Source organism: Rhea pennata, chromosome 17 (assembly GCF_028389875.1).
Source record: "Rhea pennata isolate bPtePen1 chromosome 17, bPtePen1.pri, whole genome shotgun sequence".
NCBI classification, from domain to species: Eukaryota; Metazoa; Chordata; class Aves; order Rheiformes; family Rheidae; genus Rhea; species Rhea pennata.
Window position 1 is genome coordinate 8,620,645 of NC_084679.1, and position 27,541 is coordinate 8,648,185.

A 27,541-nucleotide genomic window follows, 5' to 3' on the forward strand; every position below is an offset into this window, starting at 1 on the left:
CATCTGGAAAAACACACCACCAGGCACAGACACAGCAAAATACTAGAACCCAGGTGTATTTTAGTCTACTGTGGATGATGGAAAAGAAACTGAGACAAGTAGATCAAAAGTTACTTCCCGCAGACTTATTTTCTCCATTTCTTCATGTACTTTGGCTTACACACACAGAAACTTTCTTCTGTAAAGGAGAAAGTTATACCATTTAAATCTCATGAAAGAACTGTGAATTAAGAGGAAACTTTAAAAAGAGAGAATGAAGACCTGGCAAGAAAAGTGATGAAAGGTTTCTGTGCTTTGGATGTAGGGCACGAAGAGGCTAGGCAAATCTGTTGGCCCAAGGTTTGTAATGTGTTTGTTACTGTCATACCTGATTTCTCATGCAGCTGATGAGGTGGTCAAGGGAGTTTGCTGGCTGTGTTAGCCTTCCACTAGGGAGGGCAGCAAGATGTGGGAACTGAGAATCTTTCAGATTCTTGAAGACAAGGATGAGGAGATTGTTTGTGAAAGCAACTGGAATGGGGCATGGAAAAATCCAGGAAGCCTGTTTTTACCCACGGGGTGAAACTCTCTCTTTGGTTTGGCCCATAGCCAGTGGCACGGAGTAACAGAAACTTTTGAATTTGTGCATCTGCTGCTTGGCCAGTCCTCACTGGAGCCTGTCAGAGCAAATGGAGCTGCCTGTTCTGGAACCATTTTAGCTGGAATCAGCTCCCAGCAGACCGTTGCTAATAACTCATGTCTCACCAGCTCTCTCCTCCCTTGCTCCACTCCCTGGAAACGGGGCTGAGAAACTGCTCGGGAGTTGCGGGCTCTCTCGGGCAGGCCAGCAGCACGGCAGCAGGCTCTCGCTGAAGTCATCTGCTAAAGCTATTGCCATGCTGCAAGGCAGCCGCAATTCAAAGCACAGCCGTGTTTGAACACTGGGCTGCCTTTCCTGGGTTTTTTAATGCTTTAAACAGGGTTAGGCATTGAGCAGTTATTTCTGTAAGCGTTCTCCAGGCATTTGAGAAAGACTTCTGTTTTCCAGAAAAGAGGAGGAAAGAGGCAGGAGCAGACCACGTGGGGTGGAGTAGGGGCAAGCGATGCAGGAGCAGCCAAGTGGAGGATTTCAGTTGAGCTGGTGTGTGGGTAGCTGTGGGGAGACGCTGCTGTACATACGCTTGCCAGGGTTTCCTCGCACCTGGTATTAAATCAGAAAAAAGCCTTCTACCTTCTGTTGCTGGGAGTTATGCTCTTTAGAGCCGAGTTCGACAGTTGTTATTGCAATTTTGTGGTGCTCTTTTGATTTACAGCTGTTTTTACGACCATTGAGACAGCCACAAATCGAGGAAATCTCATAAAACAGAGAGTAAACGTCTCCTTCACAACCCAGGCAGAGTTTTGGCATCCGTGCTTATTCCATAGAGCAGGATGTGTAAACAATATTGTGTCCCTTGAGTGGCTGATATCAGTACAGTTAAGTGGTAACAGCTTGAAAAATGCATTTCTCGTATATTAGCGGTAAAACTCAAAATGGGCCCCCAGGCTAAAGTAAATTGGTGACATTTTGCAGCAGAAAGGGGAGAAAGAAAAAAGCAGGAATTGGAAATGCAGAGCCCCAGCTTTGAAAGCAGTGGGACTGGAGCCAAAGTTGGATTTATCTGCATTATTGCAGTATGGAAATAAATGGATCCACCACACTTGTTGCAAAGCATATCTAATTGGAGAGGACGGATTATATGTCTGCTGCAAAAAGTGGACTGCCCCCTTTGCTGCCTGCTTACATGAAAGATGAGGTCAGTTGTTGCCACGTTTAATCAAAGCGTAAGGACGAGAGCTTCTTTGACGATTTGGTGAATAGCACCAGGGAGAAACACGCAGTGCCTCCTCTCTTTAAAAAGTAGGTGAGCACGCAGCCCAAGCCGCGGGAGCCCGGGCGGCAGCTCGACTGGGCTCGTGGAGCAGCCGCCGTCAGCGCCAGCTCTGCGGCCGGGGGCTTGCTCGCTTTCGGTCCGCCGCGGAGCCCGCGGGAGCGTGCGCGCTCGTGCACCAGCCCCGCCGCTCGGAGGCACTTAGGCACTTGACTCTCCTTGAGTGAATGAGGGGTACGGAGCCAAACGCTTTTCAGCTGTGAGCCGTGTTGCTTCCCTCGCAGGGCCCGTTTGTGGGGGAATGTCCGTGCTGTCCTGGTCCCATCCTTTGAGGTGCTCCTGATGCTGTCTCCTGGTTCTAGCGGTTTTCCATACTACCGCACCTTGCAGCGTGCTGTCTCCTGCGTGCAGGAACTGAGCCGGGAAGAACGGGTAGTACAACAAAGACGTTCTTTCCTAAAAGGCAGAAACACAGGACGTTCACAGAGATAAGGGGGGTTACTGCTGTTGACTGGCAGAGTTGATAATGAACTTCTATAGGAGTCAGCCTGATAAACACCTGAGAGACTGGTTCTAATATTTCACTGCATTTCAGAATTACCACATTGGTATTGTTTCCCTGCTGAATATTTGATGTTTCCGTCACGTATAGCGTTGCTGTTATCTGATGGGAGTGATGGGAGTTTTCATTGCCTTGTAGCTTGTTAGTTTGATTACGTAATCCACGTGTGAGCTGATCTGGCCTGGACCACCATGTTTTAATTTTGTTTCCTGTTCGTGAAGGAGAGCTATGAGAAGTCTTTCCACAGTTGTTGTCTTTCTAGTGTCTGTCAGAGAAAGTTTTCAAATAAAAAAGCTGTCATTCCTTTCCCGGTCTAACATTCAGGCTCTCCCATTCCTAATTAACCTAATGGATTGTGTTAAAATCTGGGCAGCTGCAATGGTTCATAGACCCATAATCCAGATGGTTCAGAAAATACTTTCCTCTTTGGATCAAGAGAGAAAGAGAATATAGATACTTACTCATTTTATTTGTATTGTGTTCACTGTGATAGGCAGCTCCCTATGTGTCTAGTTTTGCTTTCAGATGCTGTTGGAAACATGTTGGCCTAAAGATGCCTAGTAAGACCGTGGTATATATTCCTACAATTTCTGGAAGCAAAATAAGAACAGACATCTGCCAGGATCTTTCATGCTTTCATTTACTGCTGCTATTAAAGCTGCAGTAAATGACATTTTTATCCAGAGGTTATTTGCTGAGATGTTTACTGGTATGTGTAGTTAATAGAAAAGATTGGGAAGGAGGTGATTGCAGTGTTTGCTCATGAATACCTTCATACTGGTAGTGTGTTTCCTAAAGTTTCACCTCCTGGAGTCATGTTTCTGCACAAGAATCTCAGTTGACACATAATATATAGGGAATGCCTTTTTAAAGACGACTTAAAAAGCACAAAATGATTGTTGACTTATGTAGAGGAATGCCCAAATTGTTTTCTTTTAAAGGTGTATTATTTGTTGACTGTGTCTTTTGTGCGAGTCTCGTGCTTTTTTATAATTGTTTTGCAATGTCTGGCACAGACATACGAGGCTGGAGGTGGGAGGGCTGCAGCGAGTATCACCATGAGCACTGATGGAAAAGGAGGAGAAGCCAGGTGGCCATAATTTGCCAGAACAGGTGAATCTCCCCTAAACCACTGCACAGGTACCACAGGTGGGGTGCTTAGAGTGAGTAGGGCTGGTGCTGCTCCAATACGATTCACACCACTGTAATATTCATGTCGTAATAAGAATCTCTCCTGCACACAAATTTGGTGGGATTGACAATTTCCCATTAAACCTCTTAGCGAGGCTGCTGAATTCAAATGGGGGCATTGCTTAAGCGGAGAAGCCTGGCTGAATGGCACTGCCTGCCGTTGCAGCAGCGGCTGCTCCCCGCCGTCACAGCGCCCGGGCGCGTCCGTGCGAGGATACACCGGCCGTGGTCCCCAGGAGGCCACGTGCCGGGCAAGGCCGAGGCATCTTACCTGCCTCGCTCCCAGCCTCAACCTGCAGCTGGAGCGTTTTGTTTCAAGATACCCGTGCTTGAAAACAGAGCCCCTAGGTGTCATCACAGAGATGAATTTGGGCTCCATCAATGCACTGAACCTGAATAATTCCAGGTTTGGGAGAATTTAGCCTTGGGAAGAGTCCCAAACTTAGAGAACAGTTTTCAGTTCAAGTGAGTGTTTGACCCAGGGGAAAGGCGTGTAGGCCAGCAGACCTTTCAAGAGCTCTTGGTCCCGTGTGCCTTGGTCTCCCTCTCTCTAGGGTTTGGTAGGACCCTACCAAGCAAGCTACATCTCCAGGTGAGATTGCAGATGCACTTTGTGACTTTGCACTTCTGATAACTTTGCAAGCTGTTTTGTGTGTAAAGGGGAATCCATGTAGGAAGCCCCTCCATGAGGTCCTCCTCCTGATTGCACAGCTGTGGGAGGAGTGGACCTGCGAAAGAACGAAAGAACCGTGCTTTTGTGCAGCACAGTTATGTATTTAACATAATAAATGTTTATTGTCCTCTGGAGCAGAGGAGCAATAGGCTAAATTATAGCCTGGGGAGGGAAAGCTAGAATCATGAGGTATAGGCTGTTAATTATCTTTTTTTTTCATTTCTTTTTTTTCATTTCTCTCTTTTTTTTTTTTTTTTTAGCTGTCATAACGTACTGGCGTTTGCCTGCAGCTCGCCCCCTCCCACCGATCCATTACCTCCACCACCACTATCTCTAAAATATCTGCTTCCCGAGCCGCTGCCGCCTCCTCCTCTCTGTCCTCCTGCTCTTTCATTTGTAAGGCATCTCAGGCCCCTGGAGAGATTTGTGACTTCTCTCCCAGCAGCCGCTTACGGTGATAAAGGCCCTCAGCCTGCCTCTCTCTGATTAATCAGCCCTCGTGCAGCCTCGATAGGGTGTTAATTTGTAAACCCAGTGGACAGGCCGCCGCGATAAGCCTCGGCAGCTGCCGCGTGTCTGCCGGGGGGATGGGCAGATAAGGCTGCAGCCTTGGGATCCAGCCAAGAAATATTTTGGAGCAGTGAATTAGAAACAACAACAACAAAAGAGCCTTCTGCAGAGGCACTCCTCGGAGGCTGCTGTAGGTAATGCAGCAAGTTTCAATAGCCGTGGACAAGAGCCCCATTCCCAATAAGCTCCCTGACCTCCCAGCCCCGGAGGGGCCACGTGTCTGGGAACTTGTGTCGGGGATGTGCATGTCCAAGGGATGGCTGCCTGCATATGTCACGATGCGGGGAGGACGATGCGGTCGTCCATGCGTTGCATGCATTTATTGCGGTTAGTCTGATCTTTTGCAGAGTTTGCTGGTTTGTCAGAGGGCAGTCTGGCAGGACACATCACCTGCGCAAACGGGCAGGACAAAAGGGGCTTCCAAAATAGCATAAAGAACATTACCAAATAATTTTCAGTGTTTCCAAATGTTTTTGTTGTGCAGTTTCCCCCAAAATACTATGTAAGGTCCTCTGCACATCCAGCATATGGGTGGATAATGGGAAGATAGTGTTTCCCCTAAAGAGCAGACCGTTCTGAATTGCACGCCACTGCAGCAATCCAAGGGAACGGCAAAGCATGCTCTTGTGCTCTACGATACCTCAGCAAATTGGAGCGAGTTACTGTGATGACAAGCATTTACTCTGCTTACCTGTCCAAGGTGGTCCATCAAACGTTTTTTTGTGCAATTTTCCCTTTTCTGTTTGAATCAGTGTTTTATTTAAAAACTGAAGGAGGGGATATTTCACCGAATTTGTATCAGGTCCTTGGTTCAACTGAATCCTAATGATTCTGCCATCGTTGGCCTCCCTAATTGTTCTAATGTTATCTGACAACATGCAACAGACCATGGAAGCTGTTCCCTCCCTGCCTGCCAATGCAGGTTGTTATTTGGTACATTCTCTAACTGCAGCAATTCTCAGAGAGACAGTGACCTTTATATGAAATCAAATGTCTTGCAAAACCCTCTTGGTCTCTGAACTGTGATTTATAGCTGTTTGTGTTGGAGGAGGCTCCAGGTGGGATTTGGGTGACACATAATTGGTTAAAAGATAAAATAAAATGAAGGTTGCCCTGCTGGTACGGCGATGGCAGGAGCTACGGGAATGAATTGCTTGGCAGTGCAGAGCCTGGCCCTCCTCCTCCCGCCCTCCTCCCTCGGTTGCCAAGTCCTGTCTGGCAGGCCATTACAATGATAAATGCAGGTAGCTGGCAAAGCCCACAGTTGAGAGCTTGTTCTAGCGTGCCAAGCCCTGCTTGGCATTCCCGGTCAGCGCCAGCATTTGCACTCTTACTCAGTTTGACGGAAACCGGGACATGAGGTGTGAATTTATGTCCGCATCCTTCCAGGAGAGAGTTGGGATAATGAAAAGCCAAGCCAGCCCTGGGAGCAGCAGAGTAATTTGGTAGGTACCGAAGTGCCGTCTGCCACCTGTCACTCGCAGGACGTGCCCTGCTCCCCCGTCGCTCTTCCCTCCAGTGCAGCCTCTGAATTATAAGAAGTTTTGGGTAGCTCTGCAAAGAGCACTTTCCATTCTGTTTGATTTAGTACAAATAAAATCTGTATCTCAGCCAAATAGATAGTCTGGCTGGATAGTTTCAAGCTGTAATGACAATAATACAAACTGCTGTAGTATATATATGACATTCCCAACCTTTCCTACTTATAGAGAAGTTTTTAGCAAAAAGCTAAATCAGTGATCAAGTCGGTGGTTGCCTAAGTCAGGGTAATGGAAAAATGTTATATGTGAAAGTATAGGCTGGAATATCTACCTGTTAAGGAGTGGAATCATCCCTCAGGAAAAGGCATGAGATCTCTGTTGTTTGAGTTGTTGAAAACAGATTGCACAAAGGCCTTTAAGTGTATCGTAGGGGAATAGTTTTTCACTGACTAGGGGATATATTAGTTGCCCCTAACACAGAGATTTTACTGCCTCTGTGGTGATAGATGCAGCCTGATGCAGTGATAAAGGGAGAGGACTATGCCTTGGATGTCATTCATGGGCCAGGCTACCCAGAAGTAAAGCTGGTGGCGTTCCCCATGAATACGGAAATAAAAACAACCCAGTGTCATCTTGCCATTTTAAATAATGGCAGGATTAAAGGTCACAGAAGGGAACAGAAACATCTATTTCACATATTTCACATTCTGGTTTTTTTCTTTACTTTTTTTTTCTTTTTTAACTGCTAACTGTAGCTGGCCTGCATTTGGTGGAGAGGAAAAACCAAGACATCAAATATACGAACATATAATATGGAGGAAAACAGTGCTGATGAGAATGCAAAATAGCCAGAAGTGTAAAATCAAGGTAGGGTTTGGTAGCGCTTTAAGAGTTGAGATTTGAGGGAAGAGGCTGCTGAGATAAGGACAAAATGCACCTTGATTTAAGCTAGGCCATGCAAGCATAATAACATTAAGCAAGTTTTTTGGCTGGGTTTAATGAGGGACAGCTGGAAACTTGCTTTTCTGGTCAGTGTCTGAGAACAGCTGAGGGACCTTTCGCAGCTGCATGACCAGCCTCAGTGAGGACCAGGAATTCCCCAGCTTCCTCCCTTCTGCTCCTTTTTAAATTTTTCTTTTTCAGTGCGTGCATTTATTTATTTATTGGAGCTGAGCTGGGAAGGAGAGGGAGTTTGATCTTTTCCTCTGGGAGACAGCAACTGCTCAGAGGAAGATGAATCATAAAGCATGGCTAATGGAGGGAATGGAAAGGGGAAAACTCTGGGCTGTAGCCATTCTCCAGAGGCTGGAGGGATGAATTGAGAAGAGAGGGAAGAGGAGTTAGCGAGCCCGTGCCCTGGGGCTCTGATAACAGACACGTTGTAGGTCAGGCATCCTGCTGCTTTCAGAGCATTAGGTCACCCCTCCGTCATGGGGACGGGGGCACATCTGTGCAATAAGCTGACAGACCGCAGCAGCATATGTTTAAGAATTACGGTCACTGCTTAATCTAAACTAGTTTGATCTATCCCCAAATGGTTGTAAAATGATGAGGAACACGCTTTGGATGCAAAATAGTGTTATTTTAAACCTATCACATTGTTGCCAAAAGAGAAAGGTCCAAGACAAAACCGTAATGTGGAAATTGCAGAAAAACAGAGAGCTTGGCCCCTCCGTGTTGCCCTGCGCTTGCTGAATCAAACTGTGCAGCATTTCCTTACAGATACCTTCCAGGCAGCAAATGTTTTACATCACTGTGCTTTCACTTTGCCATCATGTAAATTCAGTGCAATTCAACAGTGAATTGGGACCAGTGATCTCTGCTTCTAGGCTCTCTGTGGCCTGATTTAATTCTGTGCTCCGAGACTCGTGCTAGCTTCTCGAAGGGGCTGTTGCAAAAAATAGTCATGATTATATAAACTGCCGAGAGAAATAAGCACTTTCAGAAGAAAAAATGTGATGAAGAGAGATACGAGAGCATTGTTAAAGGCCTTTTACAGGACTGCAGCAGTACTGAATATGCATACGTTAAATGAACTTGAGGTAAGAACCTAATCAAGCATGTTGCAGTGTGAAACTGCCGTCCAAGAAGTGTTTTGTTCCTAGTGGACCCTTTGTTGAGTGAACTTCCATGAAAGCTGTGCATCAGTACCTTCAGAAATGGCCTTGAATCAAAATCAATATAGAAGAATTTAGGATACTTCAAGGCCACGCCATTTCAATAAGCAGTTGCCTGCTGAGGATATTTATATTGCATATTTCAATGTGATGTAGCTAAAGCAGAGTAGCTAAAGGCATAGCTGAAGTTTTAGGATTGTTGCTAGAACGCTTGAGAGCCACTTGGGATTATTCTCATTTGGGCAGTATTATTTATTATTAGTGCTTATTTGCTTTGGAGATAATTGCTGGGATTCTTAAGTGTTCCTGACCATTAGCTGGAATTAGATTTTTCAGTACGATTTGGTTGCCGTACAGTTATCTAAATGGGTTTTCCCAAATGCTCTGTCCCCAGGAGCTCCCATCAGGTTGGTGTCTCACTGGCAGCTGTTGAGTGTCGATCCCTTTTGAAAGCCCATAAATTCTGCATAAAGGTCTCAGGAGGGAAGGGGACAGGTGAACTATGTCTTTGCCTGGCCAGGGATGATCACAAAAGGAAATGTAGATTTGTAGAAATGTAGTGTGTATCCTGTTCTCTCTTGTTTAATCCCTTAGCACAGCTGGGTGGTTTTGTGTTTTGGACAGCTTTGTGCCCCCCACCCCGTGCTGAATTTTCCTAGACAATTTCACAAAAAAAGTAGTTCATGTGCTTTTCAAACTTCAGCTTGTTTTTTCCTGTGACCATGTGTGAAGTGACTGGCTTACAGCTCAAACTTTTATCTTGTCATCTTAATCAAACCAGAATTTTCATCCAGAGTTAATAATTGTTTTTGAAAGGACCCTAGATTCCCAGATGGCTTGAAACATCCCTGCACAATGCAGGCAGTGTTATTCATAGGTTGCTGGGTTGCTTCTGTATCCTGGAATGTGCTGGGCACTTCTTTTTGATTTTTCAGGGTGAATTTTAGGGAAGTGTGTGTGTGTGATTTCTAGACTTCTCTTGCACCTCTCCATCTATATTTCCCTTTCCTATAAATAATCACAAACTAAAAAATACCTTTCTGTTTTAGTTATTGTTCTCGTATTACTGAATGAAGGGATCTGGTATTAATAACTTCACAGAATCAACTGGAAAATCGGAAAGCAATACTGACATATGCTGAAATTTCCACTAGGCCAGTGATCAAGTGGTGTCAGAGAGTGGTAGGTAAAAGTAGGGGAAACAATAAAGATAGAATGAAAATTGAGCCAAAGCTTCCAGATAATAGCTGTGTTTTATTTTGAAATTTTATCTAAGCATATCCAATGCTTAGGGAAACCTCCTGAAAAAAGGTTTTCTTGCAAACTTTCTAGTGCTTGTTAAGTTCAGCAACAGTGTGAAAATAATGTCTTTGAGACTGGCTCTTGGTTTTCTAGAAGATAAATAAAGTATAAAATGTTTTATATAATATATATGAAAAATATAAAACTATATTTTACTGCTTCATTTTTCTTTTGCCTGCCATACTGGCCTCAACTTCAGAGGGAACAGTTTGCTTTTGCCCTAAACAAAACATATATACCAGCATCCTTAACACCATGTTCTTTAGCTCTGTGTGAACCAAGACTACAGCCTTACTAGCAACTTAACATCATGCAGTCAGACACCTAAAGTCTCAGACCTGGACCTGGTGGTCGAGGAGACAGAGTGAGGATGTGTATAGCTTGTGTGTGCAGTGGTAAGGACCTGCTTATTTCCTGTTAGCAGTTTTATAGGCTACAGAGAAAAAAGAACAGTAATTATGGAGAGGCCTGACAGTTGACAATGCTGTCTTTTTCAGATGGCATTTTTGTGTTACACACAATCATTAAATTACTAATGTGTAAGAGCTCTTACACCTTTTAGCTGCCCTAGGTTAGTAGGAATCAGGACTTTCTGTGCCTCACTGTTCACCTTTGGGGAAGAGGGTGTGCTACCTCCTTTGTGGTTACCACCTTATATTTTGAAGGAAACCCTGCTTTTGCTAAGCTTTTAGCGCTGCAGATGGAATCAGTGTTTGTATTTGGCGAGTTCAGGGGGAGGACTGGTAAGGAAACGGAGTACTGCTCTTCTGCTTTCGCTTCCCGAAGCTGAAGGGAGTAGCAATGTTGTTTTTCTCTGTAAGGTGTTCAGCCTAGTTTCAAATTGTCACAGAACTGGTTAGAGATGTTTTCCGCTTTAGATCTGGATGTACGACACAGAGAAGAAATAAAATCAAAAAGGAGCAGAGAACAAGTATCTTTGAATATACTGTGAAGCAGGAGGTGGGGGGGGGACAAGGCTTGGTGCAGATCTCGGCGTGCCTTCAAAAAGGTGCCAGGCCTGAAAAGTTTCGGGGGTGTGAGACTGCCTGTGAAACTGCCTCGCTCTGAACTCATTTGTGGGTGCTTCTCTTCTGTGCGATGGTAGGACAAATGTTAGAGCCTTCATGCTTAAAATATAAAGCTCTATGGGGGGAGAGGGAGAGACTTTGCAGGCAGCAGCTTTTATAAAACTGTAGCTTTCACAGGCTCCGCAGTGATGCAGACATAGGGGGTGAGCACCAAATGTGCAAGTAAGACTAGAGATGTCTTTTCTGCAAGCTTCAGGCCAATAATGTCTCTGTGCTGTTCAGCAACAAATTGCATCTGGAGAGCAGGGAAAGGCTTGAGGGGTACCCAGAGCTTGCTGCTGCGGGACTGCTCTGCTCCCCAGTGCTTTGCGGGGAGACAAGGAGGAAGGAGGCAGTGACAGAGAGAAAGGAAATCTCTAGTTTCATTTTCTCATCAAAAAAAAAAAAGTGTGATTTCCTGAGATGGCTTGAAACCATATACATAAAGGACTCCAAATGGCTGGTTTGCTCACAAGGGAGAATTCCACTTTTTTTTTTTAATCACTTCTTAAATGCAAATGGTTTACTTGAAGCAGGAGAAAATGTGGGAGGGGACTTCTTTTAGCAGATGCATTGGTTTGGTGGATTTTTTCTCTCATTAGTGGGCTCGCCCAGACACATAGGTTTTATTGTACACTTTTTTTAAAGGGTGACTGATGAAACTGAATGATGTATTCAGGCTCTTCCTCCCCCAGCTTCCCTCCTGCCTTTACAGCAACTCACAGAATATGCTATAGCACAGGCATTTACTGTTTCAGAAAGGGCACTTATGCCAAAAGCTGTTCGGATCTGCAGTTAGAAATCACCAGAAATGAGAGCAAAAGTTACTGTAAACTCTAGGTATTAAGGTATCTGTATATTATGGCTGGCTGTTTACTGCTCTATAAATGTTGGCTTTGATTGTTAAAGGCAGTGGCATACGTGTGGGTTTTTATATCAGAAGATTGAGCAATAACCCATGAATTTTATTTTCTCTTAAGAGTGATTTTTTCCTGCTTGACTTAGGTAAACATTCTTTTTGTATAATTCAGACCTGCAGTGATGAGGTCTTCTGCTCATGATTAGACAGTGGCAGTCTACATTAAATACTCGCTACTAAATTAAGCAGAAAGGAGTGCCCCGTCGGCTGGCGTAGAGCAGCGGTGCCCAACCTTTCAGGCCAGGCCAAGCATGAAGCTCGTGCCGGCGGCGGGGCTGCCGCGTGCCACAGCCCGCCGTGCCGGAGCCGGCGTGCGGCCCGCAGCTCCGGTGGCAGCGGCTGCCAGGGCAGTTCGCGCTCCTGGCCGGACCCCGGGGCTGGGCAGCTTTGCCGAGCAGGCTGGAGCTCACCTGGTGCGCTGCGCATCCGGCGCCAGCAGCCAGGTCTCAGGGTTTCTGGCTCAGCCCCCAGTTTGCTGCTTGGTCCTTAGTGCACACCATTAGCCTCCACGTGCCAAAGCTTTGTGGCCTGTGAAATGGGGGGAGTCTTGTGTCCTGGTGCTTAGGAAGTGCTTTGAGGATAGATCCTGGCTGTGCATGAGTGGTTGGTTTCAACATGCATCTTCACCCTTATTCCTGGAATCTGCTGATTTGTTCTGGATCTGTTGCGAGTTTGTGTTGATGATAAGCAACAAAAATCTTAACAGTGGATTGTAAATTCAGGGTTGACTGAAAATACTTCAGGCACCGCTGTTGCTGTTCTGTGACACTGTTACGCTGTCTGTGCAAGCCAACCTAGGCAAAAGCAGCTGTAAATTTTTCCTCTGTTTAATCTATGTGGTGAAGGGGATCATGCAGATAACCTATGGAAGAATTCGACTTAGTGTTTTTCTAAGATTTTAGGATCCTCTGGGTGCTGAGCTGTGTAGGGATAATAGATACAACAGCTATGCTTGCAGCTTTGTGGTGGACATGGTTTGGAATTTTTCTTACGTGTCTTATCCTCAACCTTTCTTTCATGTTGTTTCCTCTCTCTTTTTTTTTATACGTTTGCATTCAGTAAGGCAATCAGCGCTTAAAGTATCAAGTTGCTTAGAAATAACATTAGTAGATCACTCTTATTTGCTTCTTACTGTATCTTGTGCAGATGTTGCATTTTACTATTTGTTTTTTCCTCAAGTCGTTATTTAAAATACATAACAATGTAATAAAATTCATAGTGCTCTTTATCATGCAAATCTCCCAAGGCACCTTAGAATAAAATCAATAAGATCAGAATCAAAATCAGTTTAGTTCATCCATGGGTTGAATCAATTCTTTTTTTTCTTAAAAAAAAAAAAAAAAAAAAAAAAAAAGCAGAGCCAGGTGAAAAAGGCTTTTTATTATTTTTAATATCTTCTGCTATCTTCTGCTATTCAGCTTTGTACTTTGCTCCTTTCTTATTAATGCAGCAGTCAGTGTCAAAATGTCGATGATATTTTCAGTTACCTTGTGGATATTAGTAATGTTGATAACGCTTCCTGCTCCCAGACCAGCACTGATTCTGTAGAGGCTATTTGCTATTTCATCAGATAGTGGGGAGGAAAAGCTTATGCTGAAGTAGGTTGACTATTTGATATCAGTGGGAAGAGATGGGGGTGGGGAAAAGCATCAAATTAACTCATAAAAGCTTTATTTACAATGAATGGACGTTTTTTTCCTGTCTGTCATTATCATCCTGTCTGTAACCCAGTGACCCTGATTATCATGAAGCTGTTTACAAGGTTTAGGTTAATTGGATTTCTTTAACTATTTCCCAGAGCTGTGAGGAGCACAAATCCACTGCAGTGGAGTTCGAGCAGTGTAATACAACCAGGTTTACAAGGAGACAGGCTTCTTCCAAAATAAAGTCCTTTTATTTCATAGCGCAGCAGCATGTGCCTATCATTTGGCATTATATTATAAAAGATTGTCTTTCATATGTGTGTGTTTAGTTGCAGCTTCTTTGTCAGTACACAAATTACCTTTTTCATAATCAGCAAGAAATCAGGCTTATTTTCAATGAGAGAGGCTTTGAAATGTTTTTTCTTCAGGTCAGTAGCAGTTTCATGTGTTTTTGTGTGAAGAGTCATGGATAGAATAGCTGTGCATTGCATGGCTGCCTAAATAAACGAGACAGGAGGATGTAGTTGGGTGAGATCAGGACAGTAGTTCTCTATGCTTTTCTTTCATCTTCTCAGGATACACACTTATTCTTTAATGGCACAACATTGCACCCTCCAGGTGCAATGTGTAACTGCAGGTCTAAAGATAACTGACTCGTTCTATGAGAACTGTGTTTTTGTGAGCAAACCTTCCTAAATTCTACGTTAGCATTTCTCACCTTCTTTTTCTCTTCCATTTCCAGGCTTCTGTAGGCTCTGAGAAGCTGTTCTCCCCTGCAGCAAATAAAGGTAAGCGATTTGGAGAAATGCTTTCCTTATCTTACAGCAAGAGATGGGAGCGCGTGAAACTGTCGACAACGTTGTGCAGACAACAGGGCATCAGTTTTGCCAGTGCCTTTAATTTTGCTGCACAGATTGTCGTGAAGATGGGCTTTGCGGGCTTGTGGCGGTCAAGTTAAAGCACAGAGCAGCATTGTCTCGGGGTGGGGCGGGACTTCTTCCCTGCAAGCCAGATTCATAACGAATGTCTTGAGGAGGGATTACTAACAAAGGCAGAATCAGCCTTTACCGTAGGGGGATGTGCTGTTTCCCTCTAATACGATCAAATCCTCATTTCTTTCAAACCAAGCAGTATTTGAGTGTTCTCTGTATTATTCTGGACTTGCACATCTATCTCCTGCCAGCATGCACAGAGCATTTGTGTCTGTACGTCTCGGTTCTCCACAGTGAGGTGGAAGGTGCTCAGCATGTTACAGGATTTCAGCTCCTAGCTCCCACTATTACTTTTTAATTGAGAGTTACCTGTGATACTCATTGGGTGTTGCTAAGAGACCGGGCCTGTTAAGATTCCCTTTGGGAGTTACAGTGACATATTTCTAAATACGCCAAGCCCCACTTTGAGGGCTCAGTATGTTTGAGGCTGCTCTCTGGTTTGAAAGACAAAATGTGGTGTATGATTGAAAGCATTATACTAGGAATGGCTCCACTTTATCATGCAAGGAGGTTGATGTTATGGCTCTGAATGAATTGCCAGGCAGTATAGCTGTTCTGCAGCGTTCCCAGTACAGAGCTACAGAATAAATCAGTTCAGAGCAATAATGAATACTAGGGGCATACAAATGCCTTGAAGAGGGGAGATGAGGCCCATTAATAAGAAGTGATGAAATAACCTTCTCGCATTATTTCAAGAAGGCCAAGAAAGGAATAAATTGCAGTTATGTAGGATTAGGTGCTAGCTATGGAAAGGCATTTTGGTTGTTGTGTGCTCCTTCGCCCTGACTCAGGCCCAGTTTATAGCTGTGCTCGTTACCAGTGGTAAGTACTAGGAATTCTCTGTCTTTCTAAGCCTTGCAAATTTTCAGTGCCAAATGTGGAAACTGATGATATGCCCATTATGTTATCACATTTGCAGATATTTCTACAGAAGTGTGCAGCTTTATCTGGGGGAAGGAGGGAAATTTGAACAAATGGTGGGGAAGAGCATTTATCTTCCTCTGGCCTTGGCTCACTGATAAAGCAGACCGTATTGCCCACAGAGCCACTGCCTCAGCAAAACAAAAATCCTGCCATCCTGAATAAATGTGTGGTACAAAGATCTGGTATGAAGGCTTATGCTAAAGGGTTAGCAGCTTTGTTGGCTCCTCCTCTTACTGAAGCCCGAGATCCCCTACCCCTTCATATACCCCTTCAGAGCAGCTCTGCAACATGGGTTTTCAAAATACTTCTCCATCATAAAGTTAAATGTGTGAACGGCTGTGAATTTGCTGTCTTGACGTCTCTGTACACTGCTGTTTGTATCCCTATAACTTGGCTGTTCTTGTTCAGTTTACTGTGGGTAGAGATATTGGCCAGCTTTGGGAAGGTTTGGGTTCAGATTATAATTTTTGTTTTGGACTTCTCTTTTCCTCCCCTACCTGTACTGGTGGAGCCTTGCTGATCATGCTGATTGGCATGGGCTGTGATTGTGGGCCAGCTCTGCTGGGGGCCACCTCAGTTTTTGGCACAGTGCTTGTGTTGAGAGGTGAGATTGATTTGCCTCAGCAAGATTTTGTGCAGGAACCCAAACAGTGCTAAATCCTAACCCTAGCCCTGTTATCACGCCTGCAATGTAAGAGCCAGAATTTCTCTCTCACACATGCAAATGAAAGCTGCTCTGACACGACCAGTCTTGGAGATGCCATATGGCAGGGAGAAAGTGACTTTCAAAGTGTTCTGCTTAAATTCCTTTCCTAAGATAAGAGCGTTGATTTAAGGCCCCTGTTCTTGAGGACTGGAGCCATGGTGACTGTGCAGGGAAAGGATTAGTTAAACACAGTTTCCTGATGTGCACACATACGGGGCGGCACGTGCGGGTTGTCTCCTGTGGGCATTTGCACTGTGCCCCTCTTTTGTAAACACTTATGGCCTTTTTGGAGAGATATTAACTGGCAAATCTGCACCATCTATGCTACAGCTTTTATTGGAGGTAACTGGTCTTTTAAAATACAATAAAGTGTATTCATTGTCTGGTGCAACACCCCCTATTTTCCGTGAAGTTTCCCTGGGGATGTGTTTGGCCCAGTGTGTTTGTTTTATGCTGTCCTTGTGTATCAGCAGCTTAGCAATGCAATTAAGTATTAAGACAGACGGTTTTCACTTATTTGAGTCTGTAACAGCTGTAAAACGTAACCTTTGACCATATTTCACAGCTCTACAAAAGGCCTTAGGAGTAGGGTCTTTTGTCTGATGCTCTCCGTGTAGCATTTGTCTTCACCTCCTTACGACTGAGGGCTGTCACTGTGGTGCTCCTCCTCCTGACACAAGCTAATGTGCAAAGCCAGATGCACGTTGTAGATGTCCCCAAGTCCCCGTCTGGGCATGGTCACTATTATGTAGGGAGAGAGATGGCGTGACCCAGCGCGACCTCAGCAGCTGCAGCTGCGAGATGGGCTGAATAGGGCATTCTGAGCTTCCTGGAGAAAGAGAGTAAATCCTCCACATAAGGAAATAACAATTAAAAGTAAAAGCGGAGGACCACAATCTGCTGTGCTCACAGGTCTTTGTTTTCTGACGTAAGAAAGCATTTGTTTAGCAAACTTGTGGCTGCGGTACAGGGTTACAAGGACATTCCTTGTCGAGGGCCGGGTGCTATATGAATAAATCAATACACAAATAATAAAGGTCTGTTTGTTCTTTCATGCCATTCCCCTCTCGTGGGGATCTCCCAGCCAGCCCTTTGTTTTCTCCTGAAGGGCAAGTGTGCTGCAGGGCCCCTGAGATCCAGCCAAAAACTGTAGCTCTGTCCCCCTCCCAGCAGCAGAGTGAGGGAGACGATAGTGATTAAGATCAGGGCAGATGTGTTTGCGGTCTGTGGAGGTGAGAGGCACGTCCACCCTTGGATCCCTGGAAGGACTGCTGCTTACAGGTTGTAATAATGTTTTTGAGTGTTGGAGGTCGTGTTTTAAGGAGTTCGTGGTTGTGTCCCAGCTGCTGCTCACTTACTTCCACAGTGGAGTTCTCCCAGTGAGGTTTTCTGGTGAAGAGGTATTTACACCATCTTCCACCTCAGCTTGCTGTTGACCTTCTGTGCTCAGGCCAGGCCTCGTTCGGTGAAACTGGGAGAATAACCAGAATAACCTAGAAACAGGGTTCATGAGGCTCAGGAGACCAGTGGAATTATGATCATTTGGGGCACTGCTGGGATGAGAATGAAACAGGCTTCTTAAAATAGATGTCTCCTGCATGGGTTTAGCATGTTAGCAAAGAGCACCAACAAGGGAAATCACCATTGCAGAGTGAGTGGAGGCTGGGCAGCCTCCACAGAGGCAGATGTGCCATGGGGCTGCATGACATGATCACCTCTGCCACACGGCGCTCGCTGGAGGCACTGGGCAGCAGCGAGGGGCTTTGCAGACAGCTGAAGCTGAGCACATTGCTTGGGATCCCAGTCAGATGCAGCATGGGGGGAGCAGTGTAATCCAGCTGTCTGGTGGCAGAGAACAACTGGCTGGGAAGCTGTACTGGAAAAGACCCAGAGCTGCCCCCAGGCTGGCTGGATGTTCGCTTAACTCTGCCTCAATTTCCCCCTCCTCCAAATGAAGACTAATGCTTGTCAGCTGAGTATGCTGAGAGACTTAATTAATGAATGTTTATCAAGCGATTTATCAAGAGATCCTTTTAATGAGAGATTCCATAAACAGTGCAAGGCTTCATTTTCATGGCAATAATAAATGACGGTGAAAATAAGTCTTATCCTTCCCCCGCATATGCACCCCACCCCCAAGGAAAAAAAGATTGCTTACCCTCCCCTCTTGCTTCTCCACGGGTTTCCAGGCAGAGAGCTTTGAAGTGCTATCTTTCATCAGGAGCTGTACACGTCCTCAAAGCTCTGAAGCTCACAGCCTGCGTCTTATCCCTCTGACAAGAGGGAGGCGAGCTCTGTCGGCGCACAGGTCGTAATTGTCAGCCGTGGGACGTGCCACCGCCACCCGCCCCAGCGGGCGAGTGCAGCTTAGGGTCCTTTGAAGTTGCCTGCCTTTATTTTTTGTCCTCTTGACCACAAAACTGCGCCTTGGGCCAGCAAGAGAGATAGCTTGCTCAGAGACGCGCTGAGCCCTGACAAGCACATCTGAACCAGAGGAGAACACTCATTCCTCCGAGATCAGTGCGCCTTAATTTTGTTGCCTTAAGGGGACTGTCTCTCCTTTTGCTCTCTTCTTCTTCCCTTCTTTTTTTTTCTTTTTTTCTTTTTTTTTAAATTCAGCACTAAACTGTCACACTAAATCATTTTAAAAGCTGGAAATATAAAACCTCCAGTGTAGGACATGCTGTTAAAACTAATGCTTATTACTGCGAGATGCTGTGAGAGGGAAAAGGAGGAGCAGGAGGGTTGGGGTTGGCTGATGGAGGAAGCCAGGCGAAGCAGAAAACCATCTCAGCACAACTGAGGTTCACAGAACGTCAAGCTTCTTCTATGATCAAGCCCACCTTCAGAGCCTTGATGTTACTGTGCTGTAATGAAAAGCCCTACATTGGAAAAAGGTCTGTATAGACACAGAGCAAACAAACAAGTCTCACTGTGCCCAGTCAGGAAATTAGCTATATTTTGCGTGAACAGAGATTAGGAGCACTACCATATATTTCTCCAGTTTTCTGTTTGGAGTCTGAAATGCAGAAAATCCAAGGATGCCTCCAATTTATTGATCTCAGCTCTACCTCCAGGTTTTGGTTACGTTTTGGTGAGGTAGCCATCCTTTCTTTGACTGCTTGGCCTATCAGAACTTGATGAAGATGATAATTTACAGCTGAACGTTTGGGCAAGAGTCTAGCGTAATTACAGACATGCAAAAACTTCCACAGCAGCATGTGTAGTAATAAAAAAAAAAGTGCTACATTTATTTAGATAGCAACCACGTTGCTGTGATTTATACAGCACTCAGGATGCTCTGCAACTGCTCTACTCCCTGTGTTGCATTTCTTGTGGTTTTATCACGGTTTTAGGATATTCTATGTTTTTTGTGAGGCACTGTGCCTCAGAGGATTGTGTGAGAATCTAAGCTTTAATTTCATGTATTTTTTAAGCAAGATTTAAGCAAGCCACAGTGAAGAGCCTGAAACTCTGACTCTTCTGGGCTTAAAAACCAACAGTTTTTCTCAGTTTGAAAGAACCTCAAATACCTTGTTTTTAAACCTCATTTTAAAGATGGTTTGTGACTTGTTTGTCACAAGTTCTATCTGATTTTGTCACTGCCTGGATTAGTACATCAGCTTTCTGGCTTTTATACATATGCATATATATTATTATACAGTGGCCTGGGAAGCAGGAGGACTTTGATTTTCAGACAGTGTGGGTAACTAAGATAATCATGCAAGTCTCAGCCAGATAGCCTCATTTCAGAACAACACCAAACACAGAAAATGTGCAGCAAGTGCAGCCTTTTAGTCTTCTTGTAGTTTTCTTGTTTTGCAAGCTCTGGAAAGCTCTCAGTCTTCCCTTTGGGAAAGGGAGTATATTCTGGCATAAATACCTCACCTGTTTATTGCTTTAACTGTGTCATATGGTTCAACTACTATTAAATACATAACCATCCCTATCTGTATTGGCTCTCTGTGAGAATACGATGGACAAGTAGGGGAGCATATTTACCCTGAAACACACTCCACAGTTAACTCTGTAAAACTCAGACGATGTTAGTTAGTATGCAAGGCTTACTGACTTCAGTGCAGATTGCGTCTTATGCCTCGCAAAATCCGAGTTGCCGTGCCCGTGCATGGGGGGGGCAGGCTCTGCTTGCCCCCTTTGCCACGCAGCGAGCACGGCTATCTCCCAGGTCGTCTCCCCTGTGCGAGCCAGCACAGAGCTGGCTTTGTAGCTTCGGGCTGCAGCCAAGAGAGTTGAAAAGTTGAATTATAAACATTTCCAGGCCTTCGAGTTGGTGTCTTGTGTTTTGTTTTGTTATTTTAAGGATGTGAGGGTGTTGCTGCATTCCTGTCATTGGGATTAGGATGAATAGAGGCAATACTGTAGGAGATAAAATGTGTTTAATTATTTATTTGAGTATTACAGACTGAAATTGCTTTTTGATTTAAAGCATCCAAGTTATGGATATGTTGTTGGAGTAGAGAGGCACGCAGAAACATATATATGCACAATTACCTAGGGTAATGTAAGAAGTCTCTTTGTTCGGCTGCCCTTCCTCTGCAGAATTTGTTCATTTCCTTAAAGATTTAAAATTTCAAATGCAGCCTTGTTAAGTATCATGGAAAGCTAACTGCATGCTGTGCCTTGCCCACCAAAACATAAATAAAATAAATAAAGTCTTCATTGTATAAATGTTATGAAGTAGGTGGTTTATTTTCTTTAATTATACTTTTTATTTAAAATAAACTGTAAAAGCAAAATAATTTATATCTCAGATACGCCAGCACAAACTTATATTGATTTAATAGGCAAATTTTAAGTTTTTTTCAGTTTGTGCAAAAGTAGATAAAAGGATCATCAAATAGTAAATCGGGGAGGGTGGGGGGAAGATCCCTCCAAACGCTTGTGGTAGTTTACATTAGCCAAACTCTTAAAGGGTGTTTGAAAGATACCATGGTTTTTACCCCCCTGTTTATAAGTTTCCTATCTGCTTTCTGAGTAGCAGCAGCCACGCCGGGGGGTCTCAGCGCCATCTGGGGCTGCTGCTGCCCCTCATGGACATGCACTGGTGCGGTGGGGTGAGCTTGTGGCCGCCACAGGGCCGCCCGGACCCTCGGGCTGTGGGCTGTTGTCCTTAATTCTTCTTGTAAAATACCTTGGAGACTTTTTTTTTTCTTTATTCGTAGTGCGAGCCTCTCACCGCCTTCCCCTCTCCTCACCCGCCCTCGGGAGCGAGGCCGCAGCTGGCGGGATGCGGCTGGCGCGGGGCCTGGCTGTCCCGATCCTCCACGCGGCGAGCAGGAACCGACCCTGCTCCCCTGCAGCCCGGGGCTACCACAGCGTTTTTATCATTATTATAGATTTTTTTCTTCTTCTTCTTCTTCTTTTTTTTTTTTTTTTTTTTTTTTTTTTTTTTTTCTCTTTTCTCTTTTTTTTTTTAATTAGCTTTTTTGAAACACATACGTCTCAGGACCACGGGTAGCAGCCTGTCAGGACCTGTCGCCTTGGAGAGGAGGCGGGAGGCCATTTTGAGGATGTTCTCCCCCACACACACATGCTCCAAGCCTCCTGCCATTTTCTTTCTCCTTTAAATCCCCCGGCGGCCACGTGCCCTGGCCCAATCCCACCGCCCTATGAGTCTCGCTGCTGTCCTCCCTCCCGTCGCACGGGTCCCGGTGGCTGGCCAGGGCCTTCCCCTCCGCCGCCAGCGCCGGGCCGCGTCCCACCGGGCAGGGGAAGCCATGCTGACGCTGCTGAGGTCCCTGGGTTTGCGCGAGCATAGCCCAAGGTGTCAGGGAGCAGGCCCTGGCACCGTGCTTGTGTCTGTGTTTGTGAAAAGGAGACTTGTTCCAGAGTTTTTTTTCCCTCCCCCACCAACTAGTAAATATTTTCTTGTAAATCGCTGGGACAGACAAGTGGCTGCAGTGCTTTTAGTACGTTTATTTGCGTTAAATAGATGGCAAAGTCTTGCAGAGGTAATAGGAAATTAAAAGCTTTCTATATATTTTTTTTCTCCCTTTTTTTTTTTTTTTTAAACTGTCCTGCAAAATTTATTGCAGTGTTATATCCCTGCTATGGGAGTCTGTCGGACAGTTCAAAAAGCCTGTAGAAAGGTTCTCATTTGCCATTAAATTTTAAAAGTTATTGAAGTAATTTTTATGGAGCCCTATTAAGTTTCTGAAGAAACATATTGGTTTCATCGCTAATAAATTCTTCAAGGCTTGTCCATAAGGGAATAGTCAGACTTCCAGATCTCTCCAATGAAATGGACGTTAACTTTTTGCCCCATTGGAGATATATTCTTGCAAGGTATTAGCAAGGTAGCTGCAAAGCCAAGAAAGTCTGATTACACAGGGAGTACATCTACTAGTGCTGTGAAATGGCAGGTCCTTCACCAGTCAGCCTACGACATTTTGGCTGGATATTTTAGAAAGTAGAAGGGGTGGGGGTTGGTTGGGGGGGAAGGATTAAGTGGGGAAGAAGGAGGTTGCAGATGAATCTGGACAGTTAACTCTCAGCGGGTTTTTAAATATCGGCTGTAGCCTTTGGTTCTGAGAACTGTCACGTCTGGGAGAGGTAGAGCCTTGGAAAAAAGGGAAGGTGTACATCCTGGAAGTCCTTGTTTCCTCGGATAGCAAATAATGCTTTCAAGAGCCCCTAAAAATAATATAAAATAACATGTTTGCTGTGCTTCTCCACTCCATCCAAAAATGCAAAAACAAAGTTCTTCACAGTAAAAAGAAAGTATCAGGCTGGGTTTGTGCTTAACTTAGTGTTCACAAATGCCTTTCACATGCAAGCACAGAGCCACCTGATGGCAAGTGAATGGGCTAGGAGGGAAGTAATATTATGTAATTGCCAGTTCCTTCAATTTTGTTCCTTCTTCTGTTTTGCATAAAGAAGGCTATTTAAGTCTCAGCTGGTGTGGGGTTTGGTAATGAGCAGACATCTACGAACCTGCATCTGCTTCTTTGGTCTCTGCTTAGTTTGTTCTGTGTTTCTGTATTTATTGATGATCCAGTACGGAGAGAGATCTGTCTCATGCCATGCAGAAGAGTTTGTACCCCGGAGCGTTTGAGTGCTTTTACTTGTGACATCTTCATGGCTGTGGGTAGGAGTAGGCAGCCTTAAAAAAGGTCGCGTCAAGACCACCTCCAACAACACTGAATCTTGAATGTTAAACCGCAATTGAAAAGCCAGAGCCTGCTCCCTGGGAAGCTATCCGCAAATCAGGGTAGCAGAAAAGGGCCAGCCGTGTAGGGTGAAGCAGGCAACCTTTTAATTTTCTCACTGCTATGTGATTTGGCTCCCAAACAGCAGAGCTGTCCTTGGCTGGTTGCTCTCCAATGTAGCTGGTCTTCTTCAGACACAGTGATAGGCACTGTCTGTAGAGACAACTTGATTTAACACAGGCTTAACAGTGAGAGGAGGAAATTTACAGTGTGAGTATTGAAGATTTATGCAATAGTAAACATTGTCATTATTATTATTATTATTATTGAACCAGCCTTTAAAACTGAGCTAGAAACCTGAAACCAACTTCTAGCATGTCCATTACATTCTTTACGGATCGATTTAAGAGTAAAAGTAGAGCAGACTATAGCTTTTACTGGATCAGCAAACAAATTCTCTGAGCATAATACACCTTTTGGCCTGAAATCTTTTTGCATTATATGCCAGCCTCTGGTCCCTTTATGTCAACCCAGCAGTACATGCTGTAAAGCAGCCCTAAGTACACAACCGAGAACTCCCGCCAACATAATGCCAGTGTAATTAGCCAAGTGTAGTCCTGAGGCCAGGGCAGAAAAAGGCTCAACTCCAGTGATTCTGAGCAGCAGAGCACCCTTCTGCAAGTCATACAGGCAGAAGTGATGTAAAGAAACTCAACAGATACTCTAAACGATGGTGTAAGATGCACTAGGAGCTCAGATGCGTCTGAGGGTCTGTATCTATAATCTCAAGACTGGTCCAGTGAGAAATACTGGCCAGTCTGCACTGCTTGCTTTCTCTTCCAAGAACACTGTTGTTTTGAACAAGGAATAGGTCAGCAAGGCTAAATACAGACCCAGATTTGAAAACATTGCTGCAGAAGCTCTCCTCTCCTCCCACCCTTTCCCTTTTCTCCTGACAGTTCAAGAGAACTGAGTCCAGGTTTTTGGCTCTAACCCATGCCTGCTGAATACATTTCCTCAACCAAATGGACACAACTATAAACCTCTTTTTGCATCATTTCCTGTAGGCCTGTACTAAACATGCCACCTAGGTGTCCCTGTATAAAGCTACTTCTTGCTGAGTCCGCTTCTGTTACTGCTGGCGGGCTTGCCTTAGCGTGCTCACAGCAGGACTCCCATCACAGTGTGCTTAGTTTTAAACAAACAGAGAGTGTGTTGTGATTTGGGAGAGTTTTTCCCATCAGGTCATATCAGAGTTCTTCTTAGAGGAGGAGGTTTGGTTTTTGTTTTTTTTTTTTGTTTTTTTTTTTTTTTTTTTTTTTTTGTTTGTTTCGTTTTGTTTTGTTTCCCTCCCCCCATCTTTTAATATGATCCCTGCAATTTTGTTTTCACTGAAATATTGACTGGCAGCATTGCAAATTGCTTGCATGCAGGCAGGAGCTTGCCAGCACTGTCTTACTCAGCTAGCCGTCAAGGTTGTGGATTCCACCACAAGTAATGCCAGGAAAGCTGCTGATCAAAAATATTCCTAACATCTGTGAGTCCTCTGCATCCAAATGAGATGTAGTTACATTTTCTCCTTTTCCCTGCACTCCTTCCAGAGTGTTGCTTTAGACACCTAGAAAGCCCTGGTTGCAAATCATCAGATGATCTCTTTGATTTGCCACTCTGCTTCTAGCTCTGTTGAAATCCAGTATAAATGCAGGAGTGCCCTTCCTCCAGTCATAGCACATGAAAAATATTTGCCTCCTAATGGAGAAACGGCAGGGTGGGTTTCTTTGCCCTGTAACTCCTTTGCTCCAGATGCTGTCTTGCGCTGTATAAAACGGCTGTGGTCATAAGCCAGCAAGAAGGGTCTTGTTAGAGAAGTGGAGGGAGGATGCAGCTCTGAGCAGGCTTCAGGCATGTCTCAAAGCCTCATGCACATGTGTGCACATGCGCACAGACTTCTTTCTGCCAGCTCCAGAGCGGGCTGGGTGAACGGCAGCAGGGGAAGAGCCCGATTTCCCTTCCACCCTGTTCCTACCGCCACCACCAATGCACCAGCCAACTATTAAATAATTAACGTGCCCAGTGGGACCGGAGGAATCAAAAGCTGTTGTGTTCCCAAGTTTTCTCTGGCTCCGGCCAGCACGGCTCACTGTGTATTCTGGCACCTCGGAGCGGGTTTTCCTCCCTCCTTCACCTCCCCCTTATTATCCTGTATGTGTGCTGGACAGGGAAGTGGCGTTCCCAGCCCAGCGGGGGATGGCTGTTATTTCAGACTAGCAACAGGGGAAAAGGAACAGCCTGTTGCCTGATTGATGTTTGTTTTTTGTGGACAGACACCAAACGTTCATTAGAGATGGAAGGTCTGGGAGGGGGGCTGGCGGGAGGAGCCGCTCGCTCTTAAGGAACTATTGTACCCCTGTGCACTAAACTGGCTCTGCACTTTCTTTGACTTCTGTGAATGTCTCAGCTGTACTGTTTTGGCCCTGGTGACTTTAGGAAAATATACACACCACACAGACCTTTCAGTGAAAGCTATGTGATGAGGGGTCAGGAAAAAAAAGGAAGGGGAGGAGAGAACAATGCAGTAGGCTTTTACTGTAATTAATTTCAAATGTGCTGCTCATCTGTTCTCCTCTGGTTTCAAAGAGAACTGTGGAAGTTTGCAGGGCTTTTTTGACAGCATCTGCTGCTTTGCAGAGATGAGGATGGAAAGACGCCTTTCCTTCCATGTGTGGATTTGACCAAGCTGGCTGCATGGAGTGCTGAATGCAGCACAAAATGAAGCTGAAAGCAATATACACTCCAAAGGTGATGGAGAGGAGAGGAAAGGCGAGTAGAGAAGAACTTCTCTTCTTACCATGCGAGTAGATGAAGCCAGAGAGACTTTGGAGGTTGGTAGTGGGTACAGTAGATTACTCTGCAGAGAGTTAATGGGATGTATTCATTTAAATAACAAATACCTAGTGCTACTGCTATTGGTCCTGAAAAGCTTCTAGGTGATGGTGAAGGTGAACTGTGAGGTTGCAGTACTTTGAAAAGGTTTGGGGGAAACCCTCGCTTAGTCTCCCACTGACTTGTTGGCTTTGAAAATCTCCCTTTGTGTAGTTGTGTTAGGAACCAATAAGTTAATACTTAACCTGTGGTGTTACAGCATCTGTACAAACAGTTCCTTACATTTCCCATTTCTTAAATCTCATCTGCTGAATTGTGCTGCTTTTAGCTGTATGATATATAAAACAGTGGCTTTGCATCTATCAGAGAATATTGTCCTTATGTCCTTTTGCAGTCAGCTCTTAGTATCAATGAAGTCCTGCAATTGTGGCAGTAAAGAGAGGTGCAGTGGTTGCCTATTTATGACTGATTTTTTTCTCCTCAATAAGACATTCAGATGTTGTAAGTCTATAGGTCTTAGCCATAAGAATCAGTAAAACAAAAACTTAAGCTACTCTAAACTAGTGTTAGTGCTTTTGTAGCTACATTTTCAAATTGCTGTTTGCTTAGAAGCTTTCACTGAAACTTGGAGCTGGTGGATAATGACCTCCTATTTAAACATGTGGCTACTTTATGTGCTTAGCTCTTAGAAAAACCAACCTCAGTATCGGGTAGTGAATGTTTCTGAAGTTTGGCCATAAGGAAAACATTTCTATAGGGTGATTGAAGAGAGTGTTCTCTTTCCTGGTCAGAAGTTAATTTGGTGCAGCCACAACATGTTGAATACCCCAAAAGCACTTGAAGTGAGTGCTTGTTTGTGATGAAGGCCTTCTCTAGGACACCAGTGTTGGTATGTGATGAGGAAAGCTTGAGCATACAACGACAAACGTTTTTGTGGTTCTTTGGAAGGGATATAAATACTGCAGTGACGTTTCAGAATATGTAACAGCAAATGCTGTTTTTTGCAGCCTTGCAAACTAAATAGACTTTGTGGTGCTGCTGTGGGACTGGGTTCTGAAAAAATGTTCAGTGATAGCACATCAGCAAAGAGACATGCAGACATCACCAGCTATTGTGTGTGGAGAGGGGAGGGCATGTGTACCTTGAAATGACTTAAATGCAGGTTGTCAACAGCCTGAACTGATACAGAAAAACAAAGAAATAGATAGAAGTGCAGAGCTCCAGAATGTGGCATATTTCTAGAAGGCTGCAGGCACTGGTTACTTTCAAACCTTCCTCTGTATAAATTATCTCTACAGGAAAGGGAAGTCACATTTGGAAAAGGTTCAAGACCCTCACCCCCACCCCGGCTTTGTGGAGAGAAACCCATCTGAGAAAGGAGGGAGATCTGAGTCTAGTCCAGGTTTAATTTCCTGGTCCTCCTCCATAGGAAGAAATATCACTTCCTTTTAGCTCTTGAACAAACAACTGCACTGGCCACATTATAGCGAAG

General features: G+C 44.7%; 1 protein-coding gene across 16 annotated transcripts in view; it reads left to right on the top strand.

Moving 5' to 3' along the window:
* The window catches only part of FBRSL1 (fibrosin like 1), a 548,288-nt gene that overhangs the window by 475,654 nt on the left and 45,093 nt on the right, over positions 1-27,541 (top strand). For all 16 annotated transcript variants that reach the window (XM_062590526.1, XM_062590518.1, XM_062590519.1 and 13 more), the window contains one exon: positions 14,118-14,163. In XM_062590526.1, coding sequence (XP_062446510.1) covers positions 14,118-14,163 — 46 coding nt within the window. The remainder of the gene's footprint in view (positions 1-14,117; positions 14,164-27,541) is intronic.